Source organism: Chelonoidis abingdonii, chromosome 8 (genome assembly GCF_003597395.2).
Source record: "Chelonoidis abingdonii isolate Lonesome George chromosome 8, CheloAbing_2.0, whole genome shotgun sequence".
In the NCBI taxonomy this organism is placed as follows: domain Eukaryota; kingdom Metazoa; phylum Chordata; order Testudines; family Testudinidae; genus Chelonoidis; species Chelonoidis abingdonii.
Window position 1 is genome coordinate 65,340,337 of NC_133776.1, and position 18,209 is coordinate 65,358,545.

The 18,209-nt window shown below is 42.8% G+C and overlaps 1 protein-coding gene across 7 annotated transcripts in view; it reads left to right on the forward strand.

Annotated features, from left to right (window-relative positions):
* LOC116820004 (hepatic and glial cell adhesion molecule-like) overlaps positions 1-15,264 on the forward strand; it is a 31,407-nt gene extending 16,143 nt beyond the window's left edge. For 4 of the 7 annotated variants that reach the window (XM_032772171.2, XM_032772175.2, XM_032772173.2 and 1 more), the window contains 8 exons: positions 2,411-2,539; positions 3,793-3,894; positions 5,219-5,341; positions 6,477-6,572; positions 7,097-7,189; positions 8,388-9,125; positions 11,327-11,499; positions 12,426-15,264. In XM_032772171.2, coding sequence (XP_032628062.1) covers positions 2,411-2,539; positions 3,793-3,894; positions 5,219-5,341; positions 6,477-6,572; positions 7,097-7,189; positions 8,388-8,629 — 785 coding nt within the window. In that variant the 3' untranslated portion in view covers positions 8,630-9,125; positions 11,327-11,499; positions 12,426-15,264. The remainder of the gene's footprint in view (positions 1-2,410; positions 2,540-3,792; positions 3,895-5,218; positions 5,342-6,476; positions 6,573-7,096; positions 7,190-8,387; positions 9,126-11,326; positions 11,500-12,425) is intronic. The other 3 variants (XM_075068714.1, XM_032772176.2, XM_032772177.2) reach the window with 2 other exon arrangements.
* The last annotated feature ends 2,945 nt before the right edge of the window (positions 15,265-18,209 follow it).

The window sequence follows — 18,209 nt, forward strand, 5'->3', positions numbered from 1 at the left end:
GAACTGCGGCCAGTTGGAGCCGTGATTGGCCGAACTTGTGGAAGTGGCAGGTAAACAAACTGGCCAAGCCCTCCAGGGCTTACCCTAAACAAGCGGCTTCCCAAGTTTGAGAACCCCTGCTCTAAGTTTCTCCCATCTCACAGACATAAGCACATAAGTCCAGGCTACAGGGAGGCACCAAGTCCTGCTTGTGATTTCCAGCTGGTAACCCCTCTCCTGGACTTATTGGAGCCAGGGGAGTGGATCCTGATCTGTCACCAATAACCACCAGGCTCCAGAGTTAGTCACTGGACCAATGAGAATGACTAAGTGTCTAATCACAGTGGAACAGTTTCAACAGGAGAGAATGACAGAGCCCCACATCAGAACATCCCGTAGCTCAATGGTTTGAGCACTCAGAGGTGGGAGACCTCTGTTCAAATCCTCTCTCTGCCTGAGGGGGGAATTGAACTAAGGTCTCCCACATCCCAGGTGAGTGCTCTAACCACTGGGCTAAAAGTTACAAGGTGGGTAGCACCACCTCTTCCTCCAGCCAGATTTTGAACAGAACCCAATCTGTCAGGCACCCTCAGAGCACGCCTACATGATTGGGCCCCACAGGTGAGTTAGGTTGACAAACACCTAACTTCCTGGCTCGTGAATCCCACTGGAGTTGCAGTGGAAAACAGGCATCTGGACAAGTAGGAGGCAGCACCCATGTGTGTTCCCAGAGGCAGAAACTTAGGCATCCAGGGTACTTTGACCCTGAAAATGTAGGTGCGAAGTGAATTTAAGTGTCTGCAGGGTTCAGTGGGAGTTTTATGGGCAGTAAGGGAGCCTAAAACTAGGACTTAGGCCCCGAAATGTGGGATTTAGTGAATCTAGGCCCTAAATCCATATCTAAACACCTAAATCAAGTGATTGATTGTCAGCATGGGCTCCAGATTTGTATAATTTTTAGTGGTGCCCAGAATGAGTACAAGCAGAGCCATCCATCCATAGGACAGATACTTCAGGGGGATGTGGGGCTCCAGGGCAGCCTGAGAGGTTAGCGGGGGCCTGGCGCCGGCAGCAGCTTGTTGGTTGTTGGCAGCAGGTGCCCCACTAACCTCCCAGGCCACCCTGGACTCATGGGGTCCCCAAAGCACAGTAAGCCCAATCACTAGTGGAGCCAGGCTCATGTTCCTAAATACTGGCAGAGCATGGGCACCGCAGGCCCATATAACTCGCCACCTATGATTGTCAGTGGGTCTGAGAATCTACTGCTCCTTGGCTGTCAAGGGAGCAGCGGATGCTCAGTATCTTTTTAAAAACCCACTTTTTATTGCCATAATATGGATTTAGGGGCCTAATTTTAGCAACCCAGGCTTGTAAAGTTGAGCACAGGCTATTTGTGGAGTAAGGTCTGCCTTAAATGAGAAGTAGTGGCAGATTTTGACCCTGACAAAGCTACAGCTTCAAGTATCAGAGGGGTAGCCGTGTTAGTCTGAATCTTTAAAAGCAGCAGAGAATCCTGTGGCACCTTCTAGACTAACAGATGTTTTGGATCATGAGCTTTCGTGGGTGAATACCCACTTCGTCAGATGAATGTCAACATCATCAAGGTGATCTGGAGACACAAGTGACATGGTAATTAAACATATATAATATTCTTAGGCAAACTGAAAAAGGTTGGAGAAATGAGTAACGCTGCACTGCTAAGTATCAGGTTTGGCACTTCATCTTATCACTCAGATCATCACAATCATAGCATAACAGAATCTTCACTAGTACTAGGCATCTTCCTTCACAGAGGATCCAGTTAATTCCAGCTCATTTCTCGTGCTGAACAATCAGCAGCCTAAGGCAGGACTTACGGAATCTTCAGAGGAAATTCTACATTAAGCTCTCAACATAGCTACATAGGTTTGAAAGCTTTGCTGCCCCTGCCAGGTGTCAAAGTTTAACAATTTCTTTATTCATTTGTATTACCGTAGTGCCTAGGAGCCCTAATCATAGAACCAAAATGCTGCCCCAAGGGGCTTGCTTTTCACTGTATCTCAAATCCCAGCTAGAAGGTTCATCCTCATTTTAGTCTTTGGGACACTGAACTGAACTGCAGACAAAAAGAAAATTGTACTTATGTAACCCACACACCTTCGGGTGGGAGGTTCTGTTCCATCTAGTGGCACTGAGACCACTTACAGAAAGATTAATGAGCCTGCTCTACAGTCTTAACTACAGCCACATGGGTTTGGGCTCATGCACTAAGCTCCCAGACATCCCAAGTTCAATCCCACCTGCAGACAACTAGGGTCTGTTAGTGTTACGCTTACACTGTCCTTCAAGCAGAAAGGAAGAGCAGGGAAAACAGAGCAGCTTTCAGTCCTCCTGAGCCCCTTCTGTTTTCAACTTTCCAGTGATGGTTTGGATTTGTGTGTCCATATTGTAGGGATCAGGCCTGCACTAAAGCTTGCACTGAAAATTTCTACTGTTGCTCTTGTTATTGCAACAACATTGGCTGCTGGATCTGGATTGGGCTTCATTATCTTGTGCTGTCAGTCAGAGAAGAGAAAACTTAGTAAGTATTTCAACTCATTTCCCTTCAATCTTTGACAGCATGTAAAGTGCAAATAAACCTAAAATGTGTTTAATTTCTTCCATGTATGAAAACATAGGTGATGGGGTAGAGGTAAAAAGCAAAAAAGTTTGTGGTCTTCTGGCAATATCTGATGGCATTGTATAGATTCCTATAGCAGGATACTTCAGTTATCTTCACTATACATCAGTTTTCATGTTCACATCTAATTAGATTTATCCTCTTCAGTATGCCAAGGCCAACATTTTCCAGCCTGGGTTCCTAATGCTAAAGTCTAAAATTCATGTGGAGACACCTAAATGAGTGACTCGATTTTTCTTTCATAATTCTTCAGTATTTAAGGTAAGTTAAAACAATGGGGTCTGGTGGACAAGGCACTGGCATGGGAGTCCATAATAATAAAGGTCTCTTCAGGACTCCCATGCCAGTGCCCCATCCACTAGACCCCATTGTTTTAACTTACCTTAAATACTGATCAGCCTTTCCTTTCTCTCTCTTCCTCTCTTTCTCAGCTCATTTTAGTATCAACTCCTCTGGGTTTCTCTTTAGCAAGTGGGCTACTCCACCTCATGCTGGTATGAGGCAACTTTCGCCCCACGCCTCTTAACAAAATACAGAGCTTATTCCTATTATGGCATGGAGGTCCCCTAAACCTGCCCCACTTCCAGATTTCTCTTTAATTACACACATACGAGGCTATAACTATGTCCTCACTTCTTTACAAAGTGAGAGGCGTGGGCACAGCAATACTTTAAGGTCCTTTCCCCATTAATTCTCCTATAATTGACTATTAGGAGATTTATTAACACAGCCCTAATTAGTTATAGAAGTTCTTTTTAATATTAACTAGCCACCACTCTCCTCTTGCGTGTGTGTATAGTGAATTATATCCATTCATCCCTTGGATAAAGGGGATCTCTTCTGAGCTGCAAGGTTTTGCCTTATTGTAGAATCTGGTCCAACCTTTACAGCACTTTTGGCCAGATGCTAGTTTTGGGCCGCTTCCACAGGCCACCTATGGACATACGTGCACTACAAAATGGCATCTTCCATGCAGCATGATCTTGCATGTACAGTGCATGCAAGATCATGCTGTGTGGAGGACACCATTTTGCTCTACAACGTGACGTCCACTATGGATCATGATCTTGGATGGAGGACGCCATGTTGTAGAGTAGGTCCACTGCCAATAGGGGTGGTGATGTCACTCACTAATGTATCTGTTGATTTCGTAGCGGGAGAGCTGTGGAGATGGCTTGTTGTATTCATCCATGGGTTGGTGTGTGTCTCAGCTATCTTGATGTTCACTGCTGCTGTCTTCTGGATGCAGGAAGAAGGTAGGCCCACTCTGGTTCTCGTACTAAAGTGTGTACGTGCAGTGAATGAAGCAGATGGAACAGATTGCAGAAGGAAGGTGAAACATACTTTGAGTCAAAGGAGCAGGTTCAGCACTAGACACAAAAAGCAAAAGCACCTTAGTAATCTCTTACCGGGAAGATTCAGAGGCAGGATGTCACCCTGTAGCTGTAGCATGGGTTATATGGACTATAGAATCAGAAAATCAGCAAAAGGGGAGAAAGGGCAGAAAAGGCAGGAGGTCACTGTATGTATCTGAGATGGGAGATTTGAAATTAAAGCTCTATACAGATCAAAGCTCTAACCAGCAGTTACTCCCAGAAGATGGCAACTATTTCTTCATCCCCAGGTTCCTCCTTCATCTTACTGCAGCCAATGAGCCAAACTTTTCCAAGCTGTTTCCCTAAGATAGATGGGGCTACATGAGAGTATTAATCACAGCATTCATGGACCCCCTCCCATGTCCTAAAATGGAGTCAAAGAGCCGCTAGTATGTAAACCTAAAGCTTCCCCTCTGGGGTGGAGAGCTATGCCCCTAAGATAAGTGCCCAGGTCTCCAATTTTATTATGAAAACCAGAATGAAGGAAGAGAGAGAGAAAATCAGTTCCAGACCCTCCCATGTTGCCATTCTAGCCCCAAAGCAGGACAGCACCAATATTCCAGACAGCACTTAAACACAACTTCAAACGCGTGCTTAAATCCGACTGAAGTGATTAGGACTTAAACTTGTATTTAAAGTTAAATACGTGTCTAAGTCTTTTTGTAAATTGGGGCCTCCCTGACCCTTTCCATGCCACCTCACCAGCTTGGCACCCCCATTCTCACAACCTGCATCGTGGTCATGCCACACAATCCCTTATTAGCTTAAACAGATTTTTAAAGATTGATGTTTTTTTCATAACTTTTTCCCTTGTGCAGGGAGGAATTAAGGTTGTTTGGGTGCCTTATCTGTATGTTTCCACACTCTGTCATGTTTGGATGTTTTACATCTAGCCTTAAGTAGGAATCTCTTGGGTCTATAATGCTTTTGAGGATGGGATGTTTGTTACTGATACATATTCTCATCCTTAACTCCAGTTTAACATGTTTTGGCTGGCAGTTATTAAACCACAATGAAACAGAATTAACCTGAACAACCCTTCTGTCATCGTAAATAAGACCCAATCCTGCTACTTACTCCATCTTGGCAGACCTCCAAGGGGACTCCTTGTGGCGACAGGGGTCTGCCCAGGCAGAGTGATTTGCAGGAGCAGAGCCTAATTATAGGTGCAGCAATTCTAGTTTCATTCTCCATTTCTCCACAGGTTTCTCCACAGCCCTTGTATTGTATATGATCTTCCTCACATGGGTGATCATGGTAACGCTTCTCATAAGTGCGGTCTTGGCAATTTGTCCCCAACACCTGGAGATGTTTAAAAAGAAAACAAGTAAGTAATAAGTTATTTGTGCATGTAACTATATATCTGTGACATTTACGAAAAGGTTAGACAAACATCTGTCAGGGATGGCCTTCGTATAATTACTCCAGCCTCAGTGCAGACAGATGGACAAGAGGATCTCAAGGCCTCTTCCAGTCCTACATGTCTATGAGTCTCAGAGTGAGTGGTGTAGTTGTAATGTATTGTAGCGATTATCATTGGTTACATGATACATTTCTTGAAATGCTGAGCTCTGTTGGCACAGTTGGTCTGAAGCGTGACAACTAGACTCCCCCAGTTAGTGGTCTTAGGTCTAGTTTTTCCAGTTCCAATTGTCCTCATATGAGCTTAACACTGTGCCCTAGTTGTGGAAGGTAACAGACTTCTATGTGCCCGTCAGAGACGCTAGGTACGTACTCAGGCCGACTTGCCTCTCCCACGGCTGCACTGCTACTTTTAGCACGGTAGCGCGATGAGAGCTTGTGCAGGTCTGTCTCCTTGAGCTGGGAATCACCCCCGCCAGCTCAGAGTGTAAATGTATCCTATATGTTGAGGGCAAAGTTTTGGCTGCCCATGATCATGGCTAGAGGGAGAAGAAGGTAGAAGGAAAATTTACCCTCCTCACCTAGCACATCTTACAAGGAGCCAGACACAAAACTGACCCAGCAATAAGCTGTGCAGTTGGCTAGCATGCCTGCAGAATTCCATAGCCAGCAGGACTGTGATGCGGGCAAGGTCCCCACACCTCCTGAGCAGCTGCTAGTATTTGGCAGCACATGAAGTGCACTTTGTACCTTTCCCCCTTCCTGGCTGCTATTTAGTAACGTTTTCTCATTTCTGCGTTGCCTTAAAACTTTAAATAAAGATAGCATGTGTACAGAGAGCTTAATATCACATTACATGTTACAAAACTCAAATCACTGCAGACCTGTTGACTCCTGTTGCTACTTGCTTCACTGAAGTCTCATGAGTGAGCTGAGACTCACCTTCGGTCACTTCAAGAATCAGGTTTTTAAAGCTTTTGCAATTGTACAGGAAGCAGGAATGAGCCTACATACAAAGAGAAGAAAAAACAATCTCCATCTACATTCAATTATGTCAATCAAATATGGCAGCATTTTATTATCTCTTTTCTCTTTGCAAGTGCACCACGTCATTCTGGATACTGCAGCTCCTGGGGGAGTGATTCTAGTTGTGTTGTTTGCCATCTTCCTTACACAGAACATCCAGCATCTCCAAAGTAAGCCCCCATCCTGCACGGATTAAAATTTATACTGTGTTGTTTCCTGCAAAAGTGCATTTAAAAAAAAAAAGGAACTTATGTATATTTGGTGCAAAATAGAGATTTCAAGTTCCCCCCAAAGCCCACAGCAGCTGAGAATCTCCATAGCACTCATTACTACAGGGATCTTTGGGCACAGTGCGTCCTCCCCATCTCCAGCCCTGTCCCCAGCCAGCCTTCTACACCAGGGCTTGCAAAGAAGGTGTGGTGTTCTGTCTCCATAGCAGCACCAATACCACTTAGAGAAAGAGTGTTAAAGTCAGTTGGCTTTTAGCTCATGCAGTAGATGCTCCTGCACTAAGCTCCAGAGGTTCCCTGGTTTGATCCTGACAGCCAGGGTCTGTGGGTGTTAAATATGTAGTGCTGCATCAGGAGAATTCTTCCCTGCCAGCTGTAGGGTTTGTGAAACCCAGAATCCCAGCTACAAAACTTCCCCAAACAAATGACATAGTATTTCATTCCTTTCTTCTTTTGACCTCCAGGAAAAGGCTGCTCACCATTTTTTGACAGCACAGCTGCCATCCTTATTGCTGCTGCAGTTTCTCTCCTTATTCTTCTAGCGCCCTTTGTGTGGTGTAAGTATCAACCCTGCTCATTTTATGCATATTTTAAAGCCTTTTAAAAGAACTATCACTGTTACAGCATATTGCACCATCAATTTAAAATAATCCGTATTTCCCCGCGAGCTATAAAGAAAAAAGATAACCTTGTAAAGGCAATTAGAAGGCAAGGGCAAGTAGATGAAATATATAGCCCATCTATCATCATTTAGTGCGAGCTGGGATGGCAAATATCGCTTTAACTTGGAATCTTCTTTGGGGTTAAAAATATCAATATATTTGTATACATCTCTCAGGCCTCCCTTAAAGTGAGATTCACCCCATGCAGAGAACTAGCACCAGGGTCTGGGTCACCGATGTCCCACTTATGCCCTTGAGCTCCAACTCCCAAGTATTCCCAGAGCTGGGCAGTTCAGGCTTTCTCCTTCTCCTTCTGTACTCACGGCTCCTTCTGCATACACCCTCACTCCCCCATGCCTCAATGCAGCACAGTAGGCAGGGATAGGAGGCCAGTACAGCTGCTTCCCAGTCCTAAGGCAGCACATTTCACCCCCAGAAGAGGCCATGGTATGAGGGAGATTGAGTCAGTAATTAAAAGCAATTCTGGGAGAAAAAGAACTGAGGGAAACACTGGGTCACTGTGGAAAGAGCCAGCTGATGGGCAAAGAGAGGCAATAGCAAAGGGGAAAAAAAAGAGTTTGGTGACAATTACACGGTGCACTGGTGCTGTTGGTTGTGATTTCCTTTTGGAGGGACTAGGAGAGATTGACGATCCTGTTGTGATGGGAGTGGTCGGATCCCTTCCAGTACAAAATGATTTTATTGCCAGAGCTGCTGATACATGTGTGTATGATGAGATAAATCCTCTAGCTTCAAAGCACATAGATTTCTTTTTATTGGAAATAAATAAGGGAGACGCAGGCAGGTATGACTTTGATTATACCAAAATGCCAAAAACTAATCACTTCAGCCATACTTCTTCTTTACAAAAATGTTTTTCAAATCTTTGTTTTCTCTAGTATTGCGGCAAGACAATAGTCTCCTGGAATTTGGATCAGAGAACCACTCTCAGATCCCATTTTTATGAAGGGTTCTAGTTTCACTCTCACACCACAGAGGCTCCAGTGGCTTTCTTGGTGTAACATCTTTTCCTTCCACTGAGTTTGATGTTTACATAAAGCAGTAAACAGGTTAATCTGTCTATGGTTTCCAGATCACAGGAAGAAAAAAAAACAAGAAAAGGATCAACAAGGAAGAAAACCTGCAGAAGTAAGGATGAAGTGCCCCAGAAAACCTTTTCATTGGACTTTGAAAATTTTTTCATTGGTTCTCCATAGTACAACAAAAACGGAGAGATCTGTTAATTCAGCCAGGACTTTTCTGAGCTTCCAGTACTTCAAAACACTTTACAACTGCTTGTGTAAATGTATAGTTACACACAGGACTATTGTTTAACATTTCCCAGTAAAACACCACATCTTTTTAGGCCAGGAAGGGAAGAATTTCACATGCAATTGAAAAGCTGAGAATTTCTGGAAGCAAAATGTAGTGAAATAAGATGGACTGTAGCCAGGACAGTGGGATCAGCTCTGCTGCTTTTCTAGTGGCACTCGTTACATTTTTCATGACCTGGCAGAGAGGAGTTCTGAATTTTGCCTCTGCTCTGCATGACAGATGCCTCCAATGCCATCCCTGGCCATCAGTGCAATTCTGATGTCAAGCTAGATTGTAGAGGGTGACAATACTCTCTTGCCCAGCCCCCTACAACTCAGCAATAGCCTCTTGCTCTTGGAAGGAATTGCATGCCATACAGAAACACCAATGCTAGTTCTGGAAGCACCTATTTAATTCCTGGAGCTGGTCTCATCAAGAGGTCTCGTTCCCTCTGCTGTCCAAGGAAGTGTCATGCATAGGCTCCTGGAAGTTGTCCCTTTATTGTCCAGGCCTGGAGGTAAGGTGTGAAGAAATCAAAGATGCAGCACAGGAGAGCAATCAGCACACCAAAAATCATATTGCATAATCAGAAAGAGATTAGTTTGATTTGCCACCAAACTATGCTGTTGCCTTCCTGTGATATTGTTAGTGACAAAATTAAGCTAAAGGATTTTAAAACCATGAATTAAAGGGTATCAGTATTTTTAAAAAATATGAACTCAGTTTAAAAGATAAAACTACTTCTAAAACAGCAATATAAATATAATCAAAAGCAAAGAATGAACAAGTTATTGAATTAAGAAATAATGCTTATGGTGTCAGCATTTGCAATTGATTAAATGTCAAAGGATAGCTGAGCTATCGGATAAATTGCAAGTTTCATTTGCCTAGAAGTTTATAACTTGAGATTGCTACTTGTTGACTTGATAATAATAGTTTGAAACGTACTAAGCCCAAGCCAGGATTCAGTTATACCTCTCCAGCAGGAAGCAATCTCAAATTATTACAATGTATTATATTCTTTTCTCTCAGACTAGAGCTCAGCAAGGCTATTGTGAATCCTTCTGCTCTGACCTCTCTGCGCATGAATTCCTACAACCATGGGACACCCCCTAATCCCAAACTTCCTGATATGTTACCCAACTCTTTCCACTCAGAATGCAGAGAACTGCACGACTGAGAGATGAATACAGTTGTGGCTTGGTCCTAGAGCTCCCTAAATTGCTGGAATAATTCTAGCTCATCGTAAAGACTCGTATTCAAACCCCATCAGCAGTCTTACATAAATGAGAAAGATGCACTGAAAACTATACATTTTGTATCAGAGAATAATAACACTTCAGTGTTAGAATCATTCAGAAAGAAGTTGGTCCATACAGCTGTTCTGTGAGTTCTGTAAATGCTCAGAATAACTGAGGGGAGTAGGCCAGGAAAATTGGATCTAATCCCCCTTTCAACTCCCCTGATCCTGTAGGATATTGGGGGATGTTTTAGTCCCTGGCATAATTTAGACTAACATAAGGATGGCTTTAAGTTACACCTGTAAAAATTGAGCCTCTACAAGTGCAGGTTAAGATACAGGCACAATAGGTACATGCCTAGGGGCCTAGTTCCTGAAGATACCCGCTAACATTAGAATCTTAGCAGTTTTTAAAAAAACAGGTGTTTATCCCTCGTGGTTGTGAAAAAGAGCTTGAAACGCGAGCCTATGTAACTGATACAGTGATGCCTCGCTGAGTTTGCAGAGAGCCTACATCAATAGCCCTGTGGACTTATCTAGATGAATAATCAGTTAGTAGCAAGTTAGGGCATGAATCTATCCCACACTAGCCTGCTGGCCACCAAGTGTCTGTGCGGACTGTGCTACTGCATACTTAAATTTCCCTGGTGCTCATTGACCTACCATGTTCCAAAGCAGGGTACACCAAAGTGCTCCAGCGAACTGTTAGTGAGCAGCCGCAGGGTCCATAGTGTTTGACCAGCTAGCACAAAGTAGGTTCACACCTCAGCTTGCTGTGCACTAATTGTTTGTCTAGACAAGTCCCGACAGTCATGAACTGCCCCATTAATCTTAGCGGACTGTTAACTGTGAAATTCACTGTTCTCCTGCTGACACCACCTGAGGGTTCTGATGTGCAGGGGCCTCTTGCTGCTGCCACTTAGCATAGTTCTGGGGGCGATGGCAAGGCCCTTCATACACAGGGTATATGCTTGAGTGGGTGGGGCAGGGACTGAGGAGGCTGCATCCTGCCAGAAGAGGAGATGTGGTGGAGTCCCTACCAGCCGAGAAGTTTGGTGTGTGTGTGAGAAACCTGCTACTATTACTTCAAGTAGGGTGAGGGGCACGGTGGGACTCCATAGGGACCTGAATTGCCTTAATTTGGCCCTGATGCCCTAGAGGCCACTTTGCCAGCCAGGGATCCCTGGAACACAAGGTCCTCTAACCTCATCCCCTCTTGCCATTTTCATCTCCTTAGGTTGATCAGGTGGCATAGAACTGGTCATCCCATCTTTTAAAACACCTGAGGATTCTTCTACATTAGAGGAAGCCCCACCTGCCACTTTAGGGGAGTTTTCTGATGCAGGATGTTGCATGAACACCACAAACTGGTGGAATGGGAGCTATTTATGGTGTCTTTGGTGCATAGTTTTTCTTTGTGTTCATGTAAAGGCTCCAATGTGTATCATGATGACAAATTTTATTTATTCTTATTCTAGCTATAACAGTCCTTGGATGGCCAGAGGTGCAGAACTGACCAGCCAGCAAACATGGTTGAAGGGATGCTTGAGGTGATAGCTAACGCAGCAGAACAAATTTCAAACATTTTCATTGCTTTCCTATGTAGAAACAGTTAAATAAGGATCCAGAAGCAGAAAGCCAGAAATGAAAGGTATGTATCCTCCAGGTCAGTGGCTCTCAGGTAAGATTTCGAGACAGTATTAAGTGTATCAGAATTTAGGATGCAACATGGTTTCTGCTTAACACTGAATTAGTCCTCCTTCCAAAGATACAATGATCTGCTTCAAATTTGGAATGCTCATTCAAGACCCAGGGTAGAGTTTGTAATACAAATTTGGAGTCTTGTAGCCATGTGTTTGTGACATAGAGCCACCCTCAAAACAGGACCCAGGAAAATAAGGTCATTTTTTGTGTGTGAAGAGATAAGGATTGATCAGGAGACAAGAGATACCTGGAGGGAAGATGATCTCTTCTCCCCCTTCTTCCCCCCCGAACAATTTGTTCTAGAAGAAAGTCACTTACAGAACCATGGGGACTGCGGGAAGCGGCGCAGGCTGAGGGATGTGCTTCCTGCAGCCCTCATTGGCCTGGAACATGACCCAAAGCCAGCGGGAGCTGCGATCTGCCGAACCTGCAGATGCTGCAGGTAAACAAACCATCCCAGCTCGCCAGCGGATTTCCCTGGTGGGCCACATGCCAAAGGTTGCCGATTTCTGAAGTAGACTATATAAAAGTGGCACCTTATTCAGCAGTTCTGCCTTTTTTTCCTGTAAACTGAGCACATTTGATAGGGAATCACTGAAGTTATGTTTACATTGCAATTATAAAAACAAACAAACCCTGTACCAAGTTGCAGAGCCCAGCTAAATTGACTTGAGCTTTCAGGGCTACAAATAGTAGCGTAGACATTGAGGGTCTGGGCTCTGAGACCCACCTCTCTCATGAGCCCAAGTCAGCTAGGCTGGCCCAGCTGCAGACATGCTGTGGGTCTTTTATTGCAGTGTAGAGGTACCCTGAGAGTCAGTCACTTTTCAGAGTAGAATCATGCTCTGCTCACCATGTTTAATGTACCCATAGGCTGGCAGTGGATCGCCAGAGGTTACAAGATTTCACCATTTGAGAATTTTGAAGATGAGATGGGGAAAAACCTCCAAACTACCTGTCAGCTTCACTGGCACCTAGGCCAAATCAATTTGGAAGACTTACATAGAAGTTTTCTCCAGACTTCTTTCCAAAGATTTTCTTCAGAATAATTCATCTTCATTCATTCTCTACTGAGGTAAATGAAGAATTCATTCCCCATGTTCATTCAATCCTGATCTTTCTCACACTATTCCTTCAACTGCTCTCGATCAGGGTTAGAAATAGACCAGTTTTTCCCCCAAAATCTCATTTTGAGCTAGAAATGGACCCGCGGCTTTGCTGCTCAAGTTTATGGTAAGTATGAGTGCGAGTGTTGTGTTGGGACAGTTGTTAGTTTGTGCAGGTAATAAATGAGGGGTGTATGCTGTGGTGAGGGGCTGTGTGTGTTAGCTGTGTTGATTTGTATGTAGAAAGAGTTGGGCTGGGAGATTTGTATTGTGTGCACATGACAGTTGGGCACACAGGTTGAGCAGTTGGTCCACCTTCTGTGCAGTCTCCCTCATACAATCAATGAAATTGCTGCATGCAAAGTAGCTGTAGAATAAGGGTAGTGATTTGTTGTATTACCCTGATATTACTATGGTCTAGGACTCTTGGCATGGCACAGACATTCCATACTGTAGCTGTACACTGCACAAGTGTAATTTGGAAAGTCAAAATGGCAGAGAACTTAATGAGATATTAACAGATTGCAAAACTCAGTGGTTATTACTCCTGGTGATATTCTGAATGAAGTGCACTCGGCCATGATTGCAGCTGACCAGCTGTTTCCATTGCTTCACACTGACTCAGAGTAGGCTCCAGCATTACAATCCTCTTATATAAACTTTCAAAATTTCTGATTGTCATACAGTTTCTCTCATTTATCTTGTCACTGAGTGCAAGAAACTAAATAATATCTCAGGAGAGCTGGTGTGTGTGTGTGTGTGTGTGTGTGTGTGTGTGTGTGTTCCTTTTAGCCCCCTCCCCTTCCTTTTGCCAATCCATAACTTTTCAAAACTTAAACTTTTACAAAAAGTTATGGCATGGCAGAAGAAAAAGTGAAAAGTTACAAAGTGGTGTAGTTTCATTTTTCTTGTTGCCACTTTTCTGAATTTCAACTGATTCTGCAGACATCTTTCACATGCTTAACTTTACTAGTGGGAGTAATCCAATGATTTCAATGGAACTACTCAGGAGTAAAGTTATGCACATTCATACATGTTTGTAGAATTGGAGCCATGAAGGTGTTCAGAAAAATTGTGTCAAAAGGGAAAAAATGGAAAAAGTGAAAGAAAAACCACAACCCCTCAAAACAAAATCTTGGCATTCATTCTGTTTCAGTCAGTGGCAAAGGAACAAGGAAGTGGGTGGGAGACCGTGCAGTCTCAAATTTCAAAAAAAGGCTTACTTTTGAGGAAAAAGAGAGAAGGGGAAGGTATGGGGTGGGTTTTTGTTTTTAACTGTTTTTCTCACCTCTTCCAGTGAGAAAAGAGGAAAAGTATTTGTTTTTTAAGTGATAAAAATGGGAGGGAAAGTCTGAAAACAAGTGTATTATTTCAGTGGCCAAAAAGTAAAACAAAATGAAAAGTGCAATTTAGAAGGAAACACCATCTCATTTCAAAGAGGAGGACAGAGGTGAATGGCTAGAATGAGGTGTGTCTTGAAAAGGAGTGTGTGAGTGCAGGGATTAGGGAGGAGATGGTGGTGGGGCTTACTTCAGTCTTTGCTGCGCAGAAAGGTGGAAAAATCCTATACACATGGCCTTTTGTGGGTGGATTGTGTGATGTGTATTCATAGATTCCAAGGCCAGAAGGGACCATTGTGATCGTCTAGACTGATTGCCTGTCTGACACAGGCCCTAGAACTTTCCCAAAATAATTCCTAGAGCACATCTTTTAGAACAACATCTAAAACATGTTGGTGTGTTGTGAGCGTGCTGGTGTGCTGATGGTGCAAAGGTGTGTTAGAAGAGTGTTCATTTTGGTGTGTGATTGTGTATATGTGTGTGGGGGTGTTTGGTACAATGCTTTGTGATATTTTTAAAAAAGGAATGAAAACTCCTTAATGGCGTAATAGAAGATAGGCTGGAGAGCCTGAAAGCTGGAGCCAAGGAATTCTGATATAGAGGTTTTAATATTTTTTTATATTGAATATATATTCAATCTTCTTGATATCTTATTACTTAGCTTTTTATCTTTTGAAAAGATAGTGGGTTTACTGGGTTGGCGTGGATTTTATTTTCAAAGCTAAACAGTGTGCATGTTCCCCTTAGCCTGCTTTCCATTGCCATATCACTGTGGCTTGCCATAAATAGAAACAGTGGTTGCTAATTTCTATTTTGGTAAAAATGGCTGGTTATTGCTTTGTCATCAGCTGATCTTTGGTAACCCAAGCCCAGAACGTCAAAGGCATTTAGATCATGGGGGTTAGGCATCTTTGAGAATCTGGACCCCAGTTTATATATTGCCAGGACATTTTAAATAAATCATTTTGCTCTCTCTTTTGCTTATAACAGATATATTTGTATTTTTCATTTAATACTTTAGTTTTTTGTTTTTGTCTCCTGGGCATTTTTCCGATCGCTGCCTAGAGGGTCAGAAAGGAATTTCCCAGAGTTTTTCCCCTCTTTAAAAAGAGGGGTTTTCCCTCTGGGTTTTTGCCTTTCTCAGGAGAACTACTGAGGCCTAAAAATATATTTTGCCAGTTTGACTCAGTTAATTTGTTGGTAATTTGACTCAATAAATTCACTGCCAGTTGGGCTCAATAAAAAACTTTCATTTTTATAACTGAACCTACACTCAGTGCCTTTTCTTTCATTTGTATCAGTAACCTCTGGACGGCTGTCTGACCACAAACATGTCTGAGAAAGATTTAACATAAGATCCAGTTGAATACATGCAACATTGCAGGAAAAAACTGGCTCCACCCAGCCAAAATGGAGCAGAGGAGCCTTTCCCAAGATGCAAACTACACCTATTACCATTAATCCCTGCAGTGTGTAAAATCTTATGCTTGACCTTGAGGCATCAAACCAAAGTCTCTTACTCCATGTACATGTAATATACACTACCCATGTTCCATACATGGTACTCACAGAGCATCTAGGTGAATGCTCCACTCCCATCACAACCAGTATTTTCTTCTTAGTTTATGTTCTAATGTGACATCCAAGTTGCCCCGGAGGCTACCTGGGAAGTTACTTACTGTTCCGGCAGCTAGGTCAGTGCAATTGAGCTTCTTGTCCCCTCCCCCACCTGGCTGGCATGTGGTGGAAGAATGTCTTGTCTCCCTGACACTTGATGTCTCGTGGTTGGGCATTGGAAAAGAGCGTGAGGGAATGGTAACCAAGAGTACGAGAGGGAATATAGAACCATAGGATTCCACCTCAACCAACCCCCCATATTTTGACTCACAACCAGAGAAAAGTTGAGGAGGTGCTAAGTGGTTCTGGAAGTACAACTGGCTGCTAGGCCAAAGAAGGCATTCCTTTCTTCCAAGTAAGGAAAATCATTCATGAACAACCCTATAGAAAGAAATGGCATGTAACACAGCACAGACATTTCCTACCTTCAGGGCAAGCCTCTATGAACATTACAGCTGCTTGGAAAAATAGGTCTTTTTCTCCTGTGGTTTTGTCAAATCCATTTTTCATTTTCATCTAACCTTTCATTGGAAAAGGTTGACTTTTTCACAAAAATATTGAAAATCAAAGTATTTTGGTCAAAAACTAGAATGATTCACAATGGCACTGTCCCATACCATGGAGGTTGGTCTTACACTCCCATTCTTGTCTCTAGTCCAGACTGTGGGGCCAAATCACATCTCAATCATAATGCACCACCTTTTCCCCTCTTGGTGAGCGGTATGGGTGCATCGTAGGAGTCATGGCCCATGGTGCCATGTGAGTATGTAGTCCAGATAGAGACCCCAAAGAAGAGAATGGGAGCAGAAGGCACTCAAATTACAACTTGTACAAGGCACGGAGCCACCATTTTGACTAAAGTACTTCAGATTTTGGCCAAAACTTGTCAATTTTCAGGCATTCCTTTTTAATGACAAAGTAAGGTTTTTTTGCAGATTCTTTTAGCAAAAATTTTTGATACGTTGAAAACCCAAGTTTTGTCAGAAAAATTTCAACCACCTTAAGGTACACTGACCAATGCTACAACATGCACTTACCTACAGCAGCAAACAGAAGGAACAGGGGCAAGTAATACAAAATAAAGAGAGAAACCTCATGCACTATATGAAGTCACCTCATGCAGAGAGATCTAAACAAGGGAAACCACCATCTAGCTCTTCCCCTCTGGATAGGAATACTCGATAGAGGAATAGTCTCCCTGCAGGACAACAGAAGGGAACCCACCAAGTGAACAGCCAACAGTGGTAAGAGCAGGGGCAGCTTGGCCAGTGAGCTGATGTCCATGGCACTTGAGCCTTGCATACAACTCCCCCTCTCAAAACTCCCATAATGGATAAGATATTAGGCAGGTCTCCAGCTAGTATCATTCTGTGGGCCTTAGACTGGTCCAGGAGACTCTGCCCCCAGAGCTACTAGAACTCTTTACAGTAATCCTTTTGACTTCCTTTTTGGTCATTATTTGACTTAGTTTACACCTGTACAGAGCAGGTGCTAATATTGTCTTATGAGGATAGGGTTAGCTACCTTGTAAGACTTCTGTTAGCACCGAGAAATTACATTTTTCCATTATATTTGCTATTTCATCATCCAATTGGGCACACAGTAAACCCCAATACAGAAAACTATCTTTTTAACTGAAGAAAGCGTTACCTTCTCCCAATCCCATGTGCGGAGAGACAGAGGCACTCTGAACCACAACACCCACCTTTTGGGTGATTGGTGTAGCTGTTGGATAGAAAACAAACAATCTAGAGAATTCCAGAGTCTAAATAGCTTATATGTCCATGGCAAGCAGATAGTGTCTACAACTTTTTTGCAGCTCACAAGTAAGGGAAAGAGCAAACCAATAGCAGCGAGGGGTTTTTATTTATCTATCACTTTTCAACAATATTGCAGGCACATTTAAAACTAACGCAAGACAGATGCATATTATAGATGAACATAAAATGTATTGTACCCTCTGCCTCACAGCACCCCTCTGAGGTAATATAGATTAAGTAGATAGATAAGTGAATAAGTAATCTAGTAGTCTACAGGACCATTAGGAGTATATATTAAAAGTTCTGCACATGACCAAATGCCATTGTATTTTTTTCTTCTATTAGACAACGGTATCTAGATACTAGCGCCAATGTTTTCAAACTTATGTGTCTTCAATAGAAGATAAAAGAGGTTAGCTCCTCTGAAAAAATCAGTCTGCTTCTATTTATGTGCCTAAATGTGGCTTGAGATGACAAACTTCAGATGCAGGAGGTTTGAAATTTTTAGTCTTAAATTTTGTTTAGTTTTAAAAATAGTTTTATTTGATTGTAAAACAAATGGAAAAAGGAAAAAAAATATAACCAAAGATAATTTTAAATGAAATAGCTATATAGGAATTGATATATGCATATAGTTTGCATACATATATGAATGTGTTACATGCTGTATATACAACATAAAGGACTAAATCTGCTATCCTTCCCCATGAGGGAAGTGGGATCTTTCTAGTCTTCACAGTGGTAAGAAAAGCAGGAGGTAACCTAACCTAACCAAAACTCCATATTCCCCAAATGGGAAGCATGGAAACTCCATTTACCTGCATTTTCCCTTCA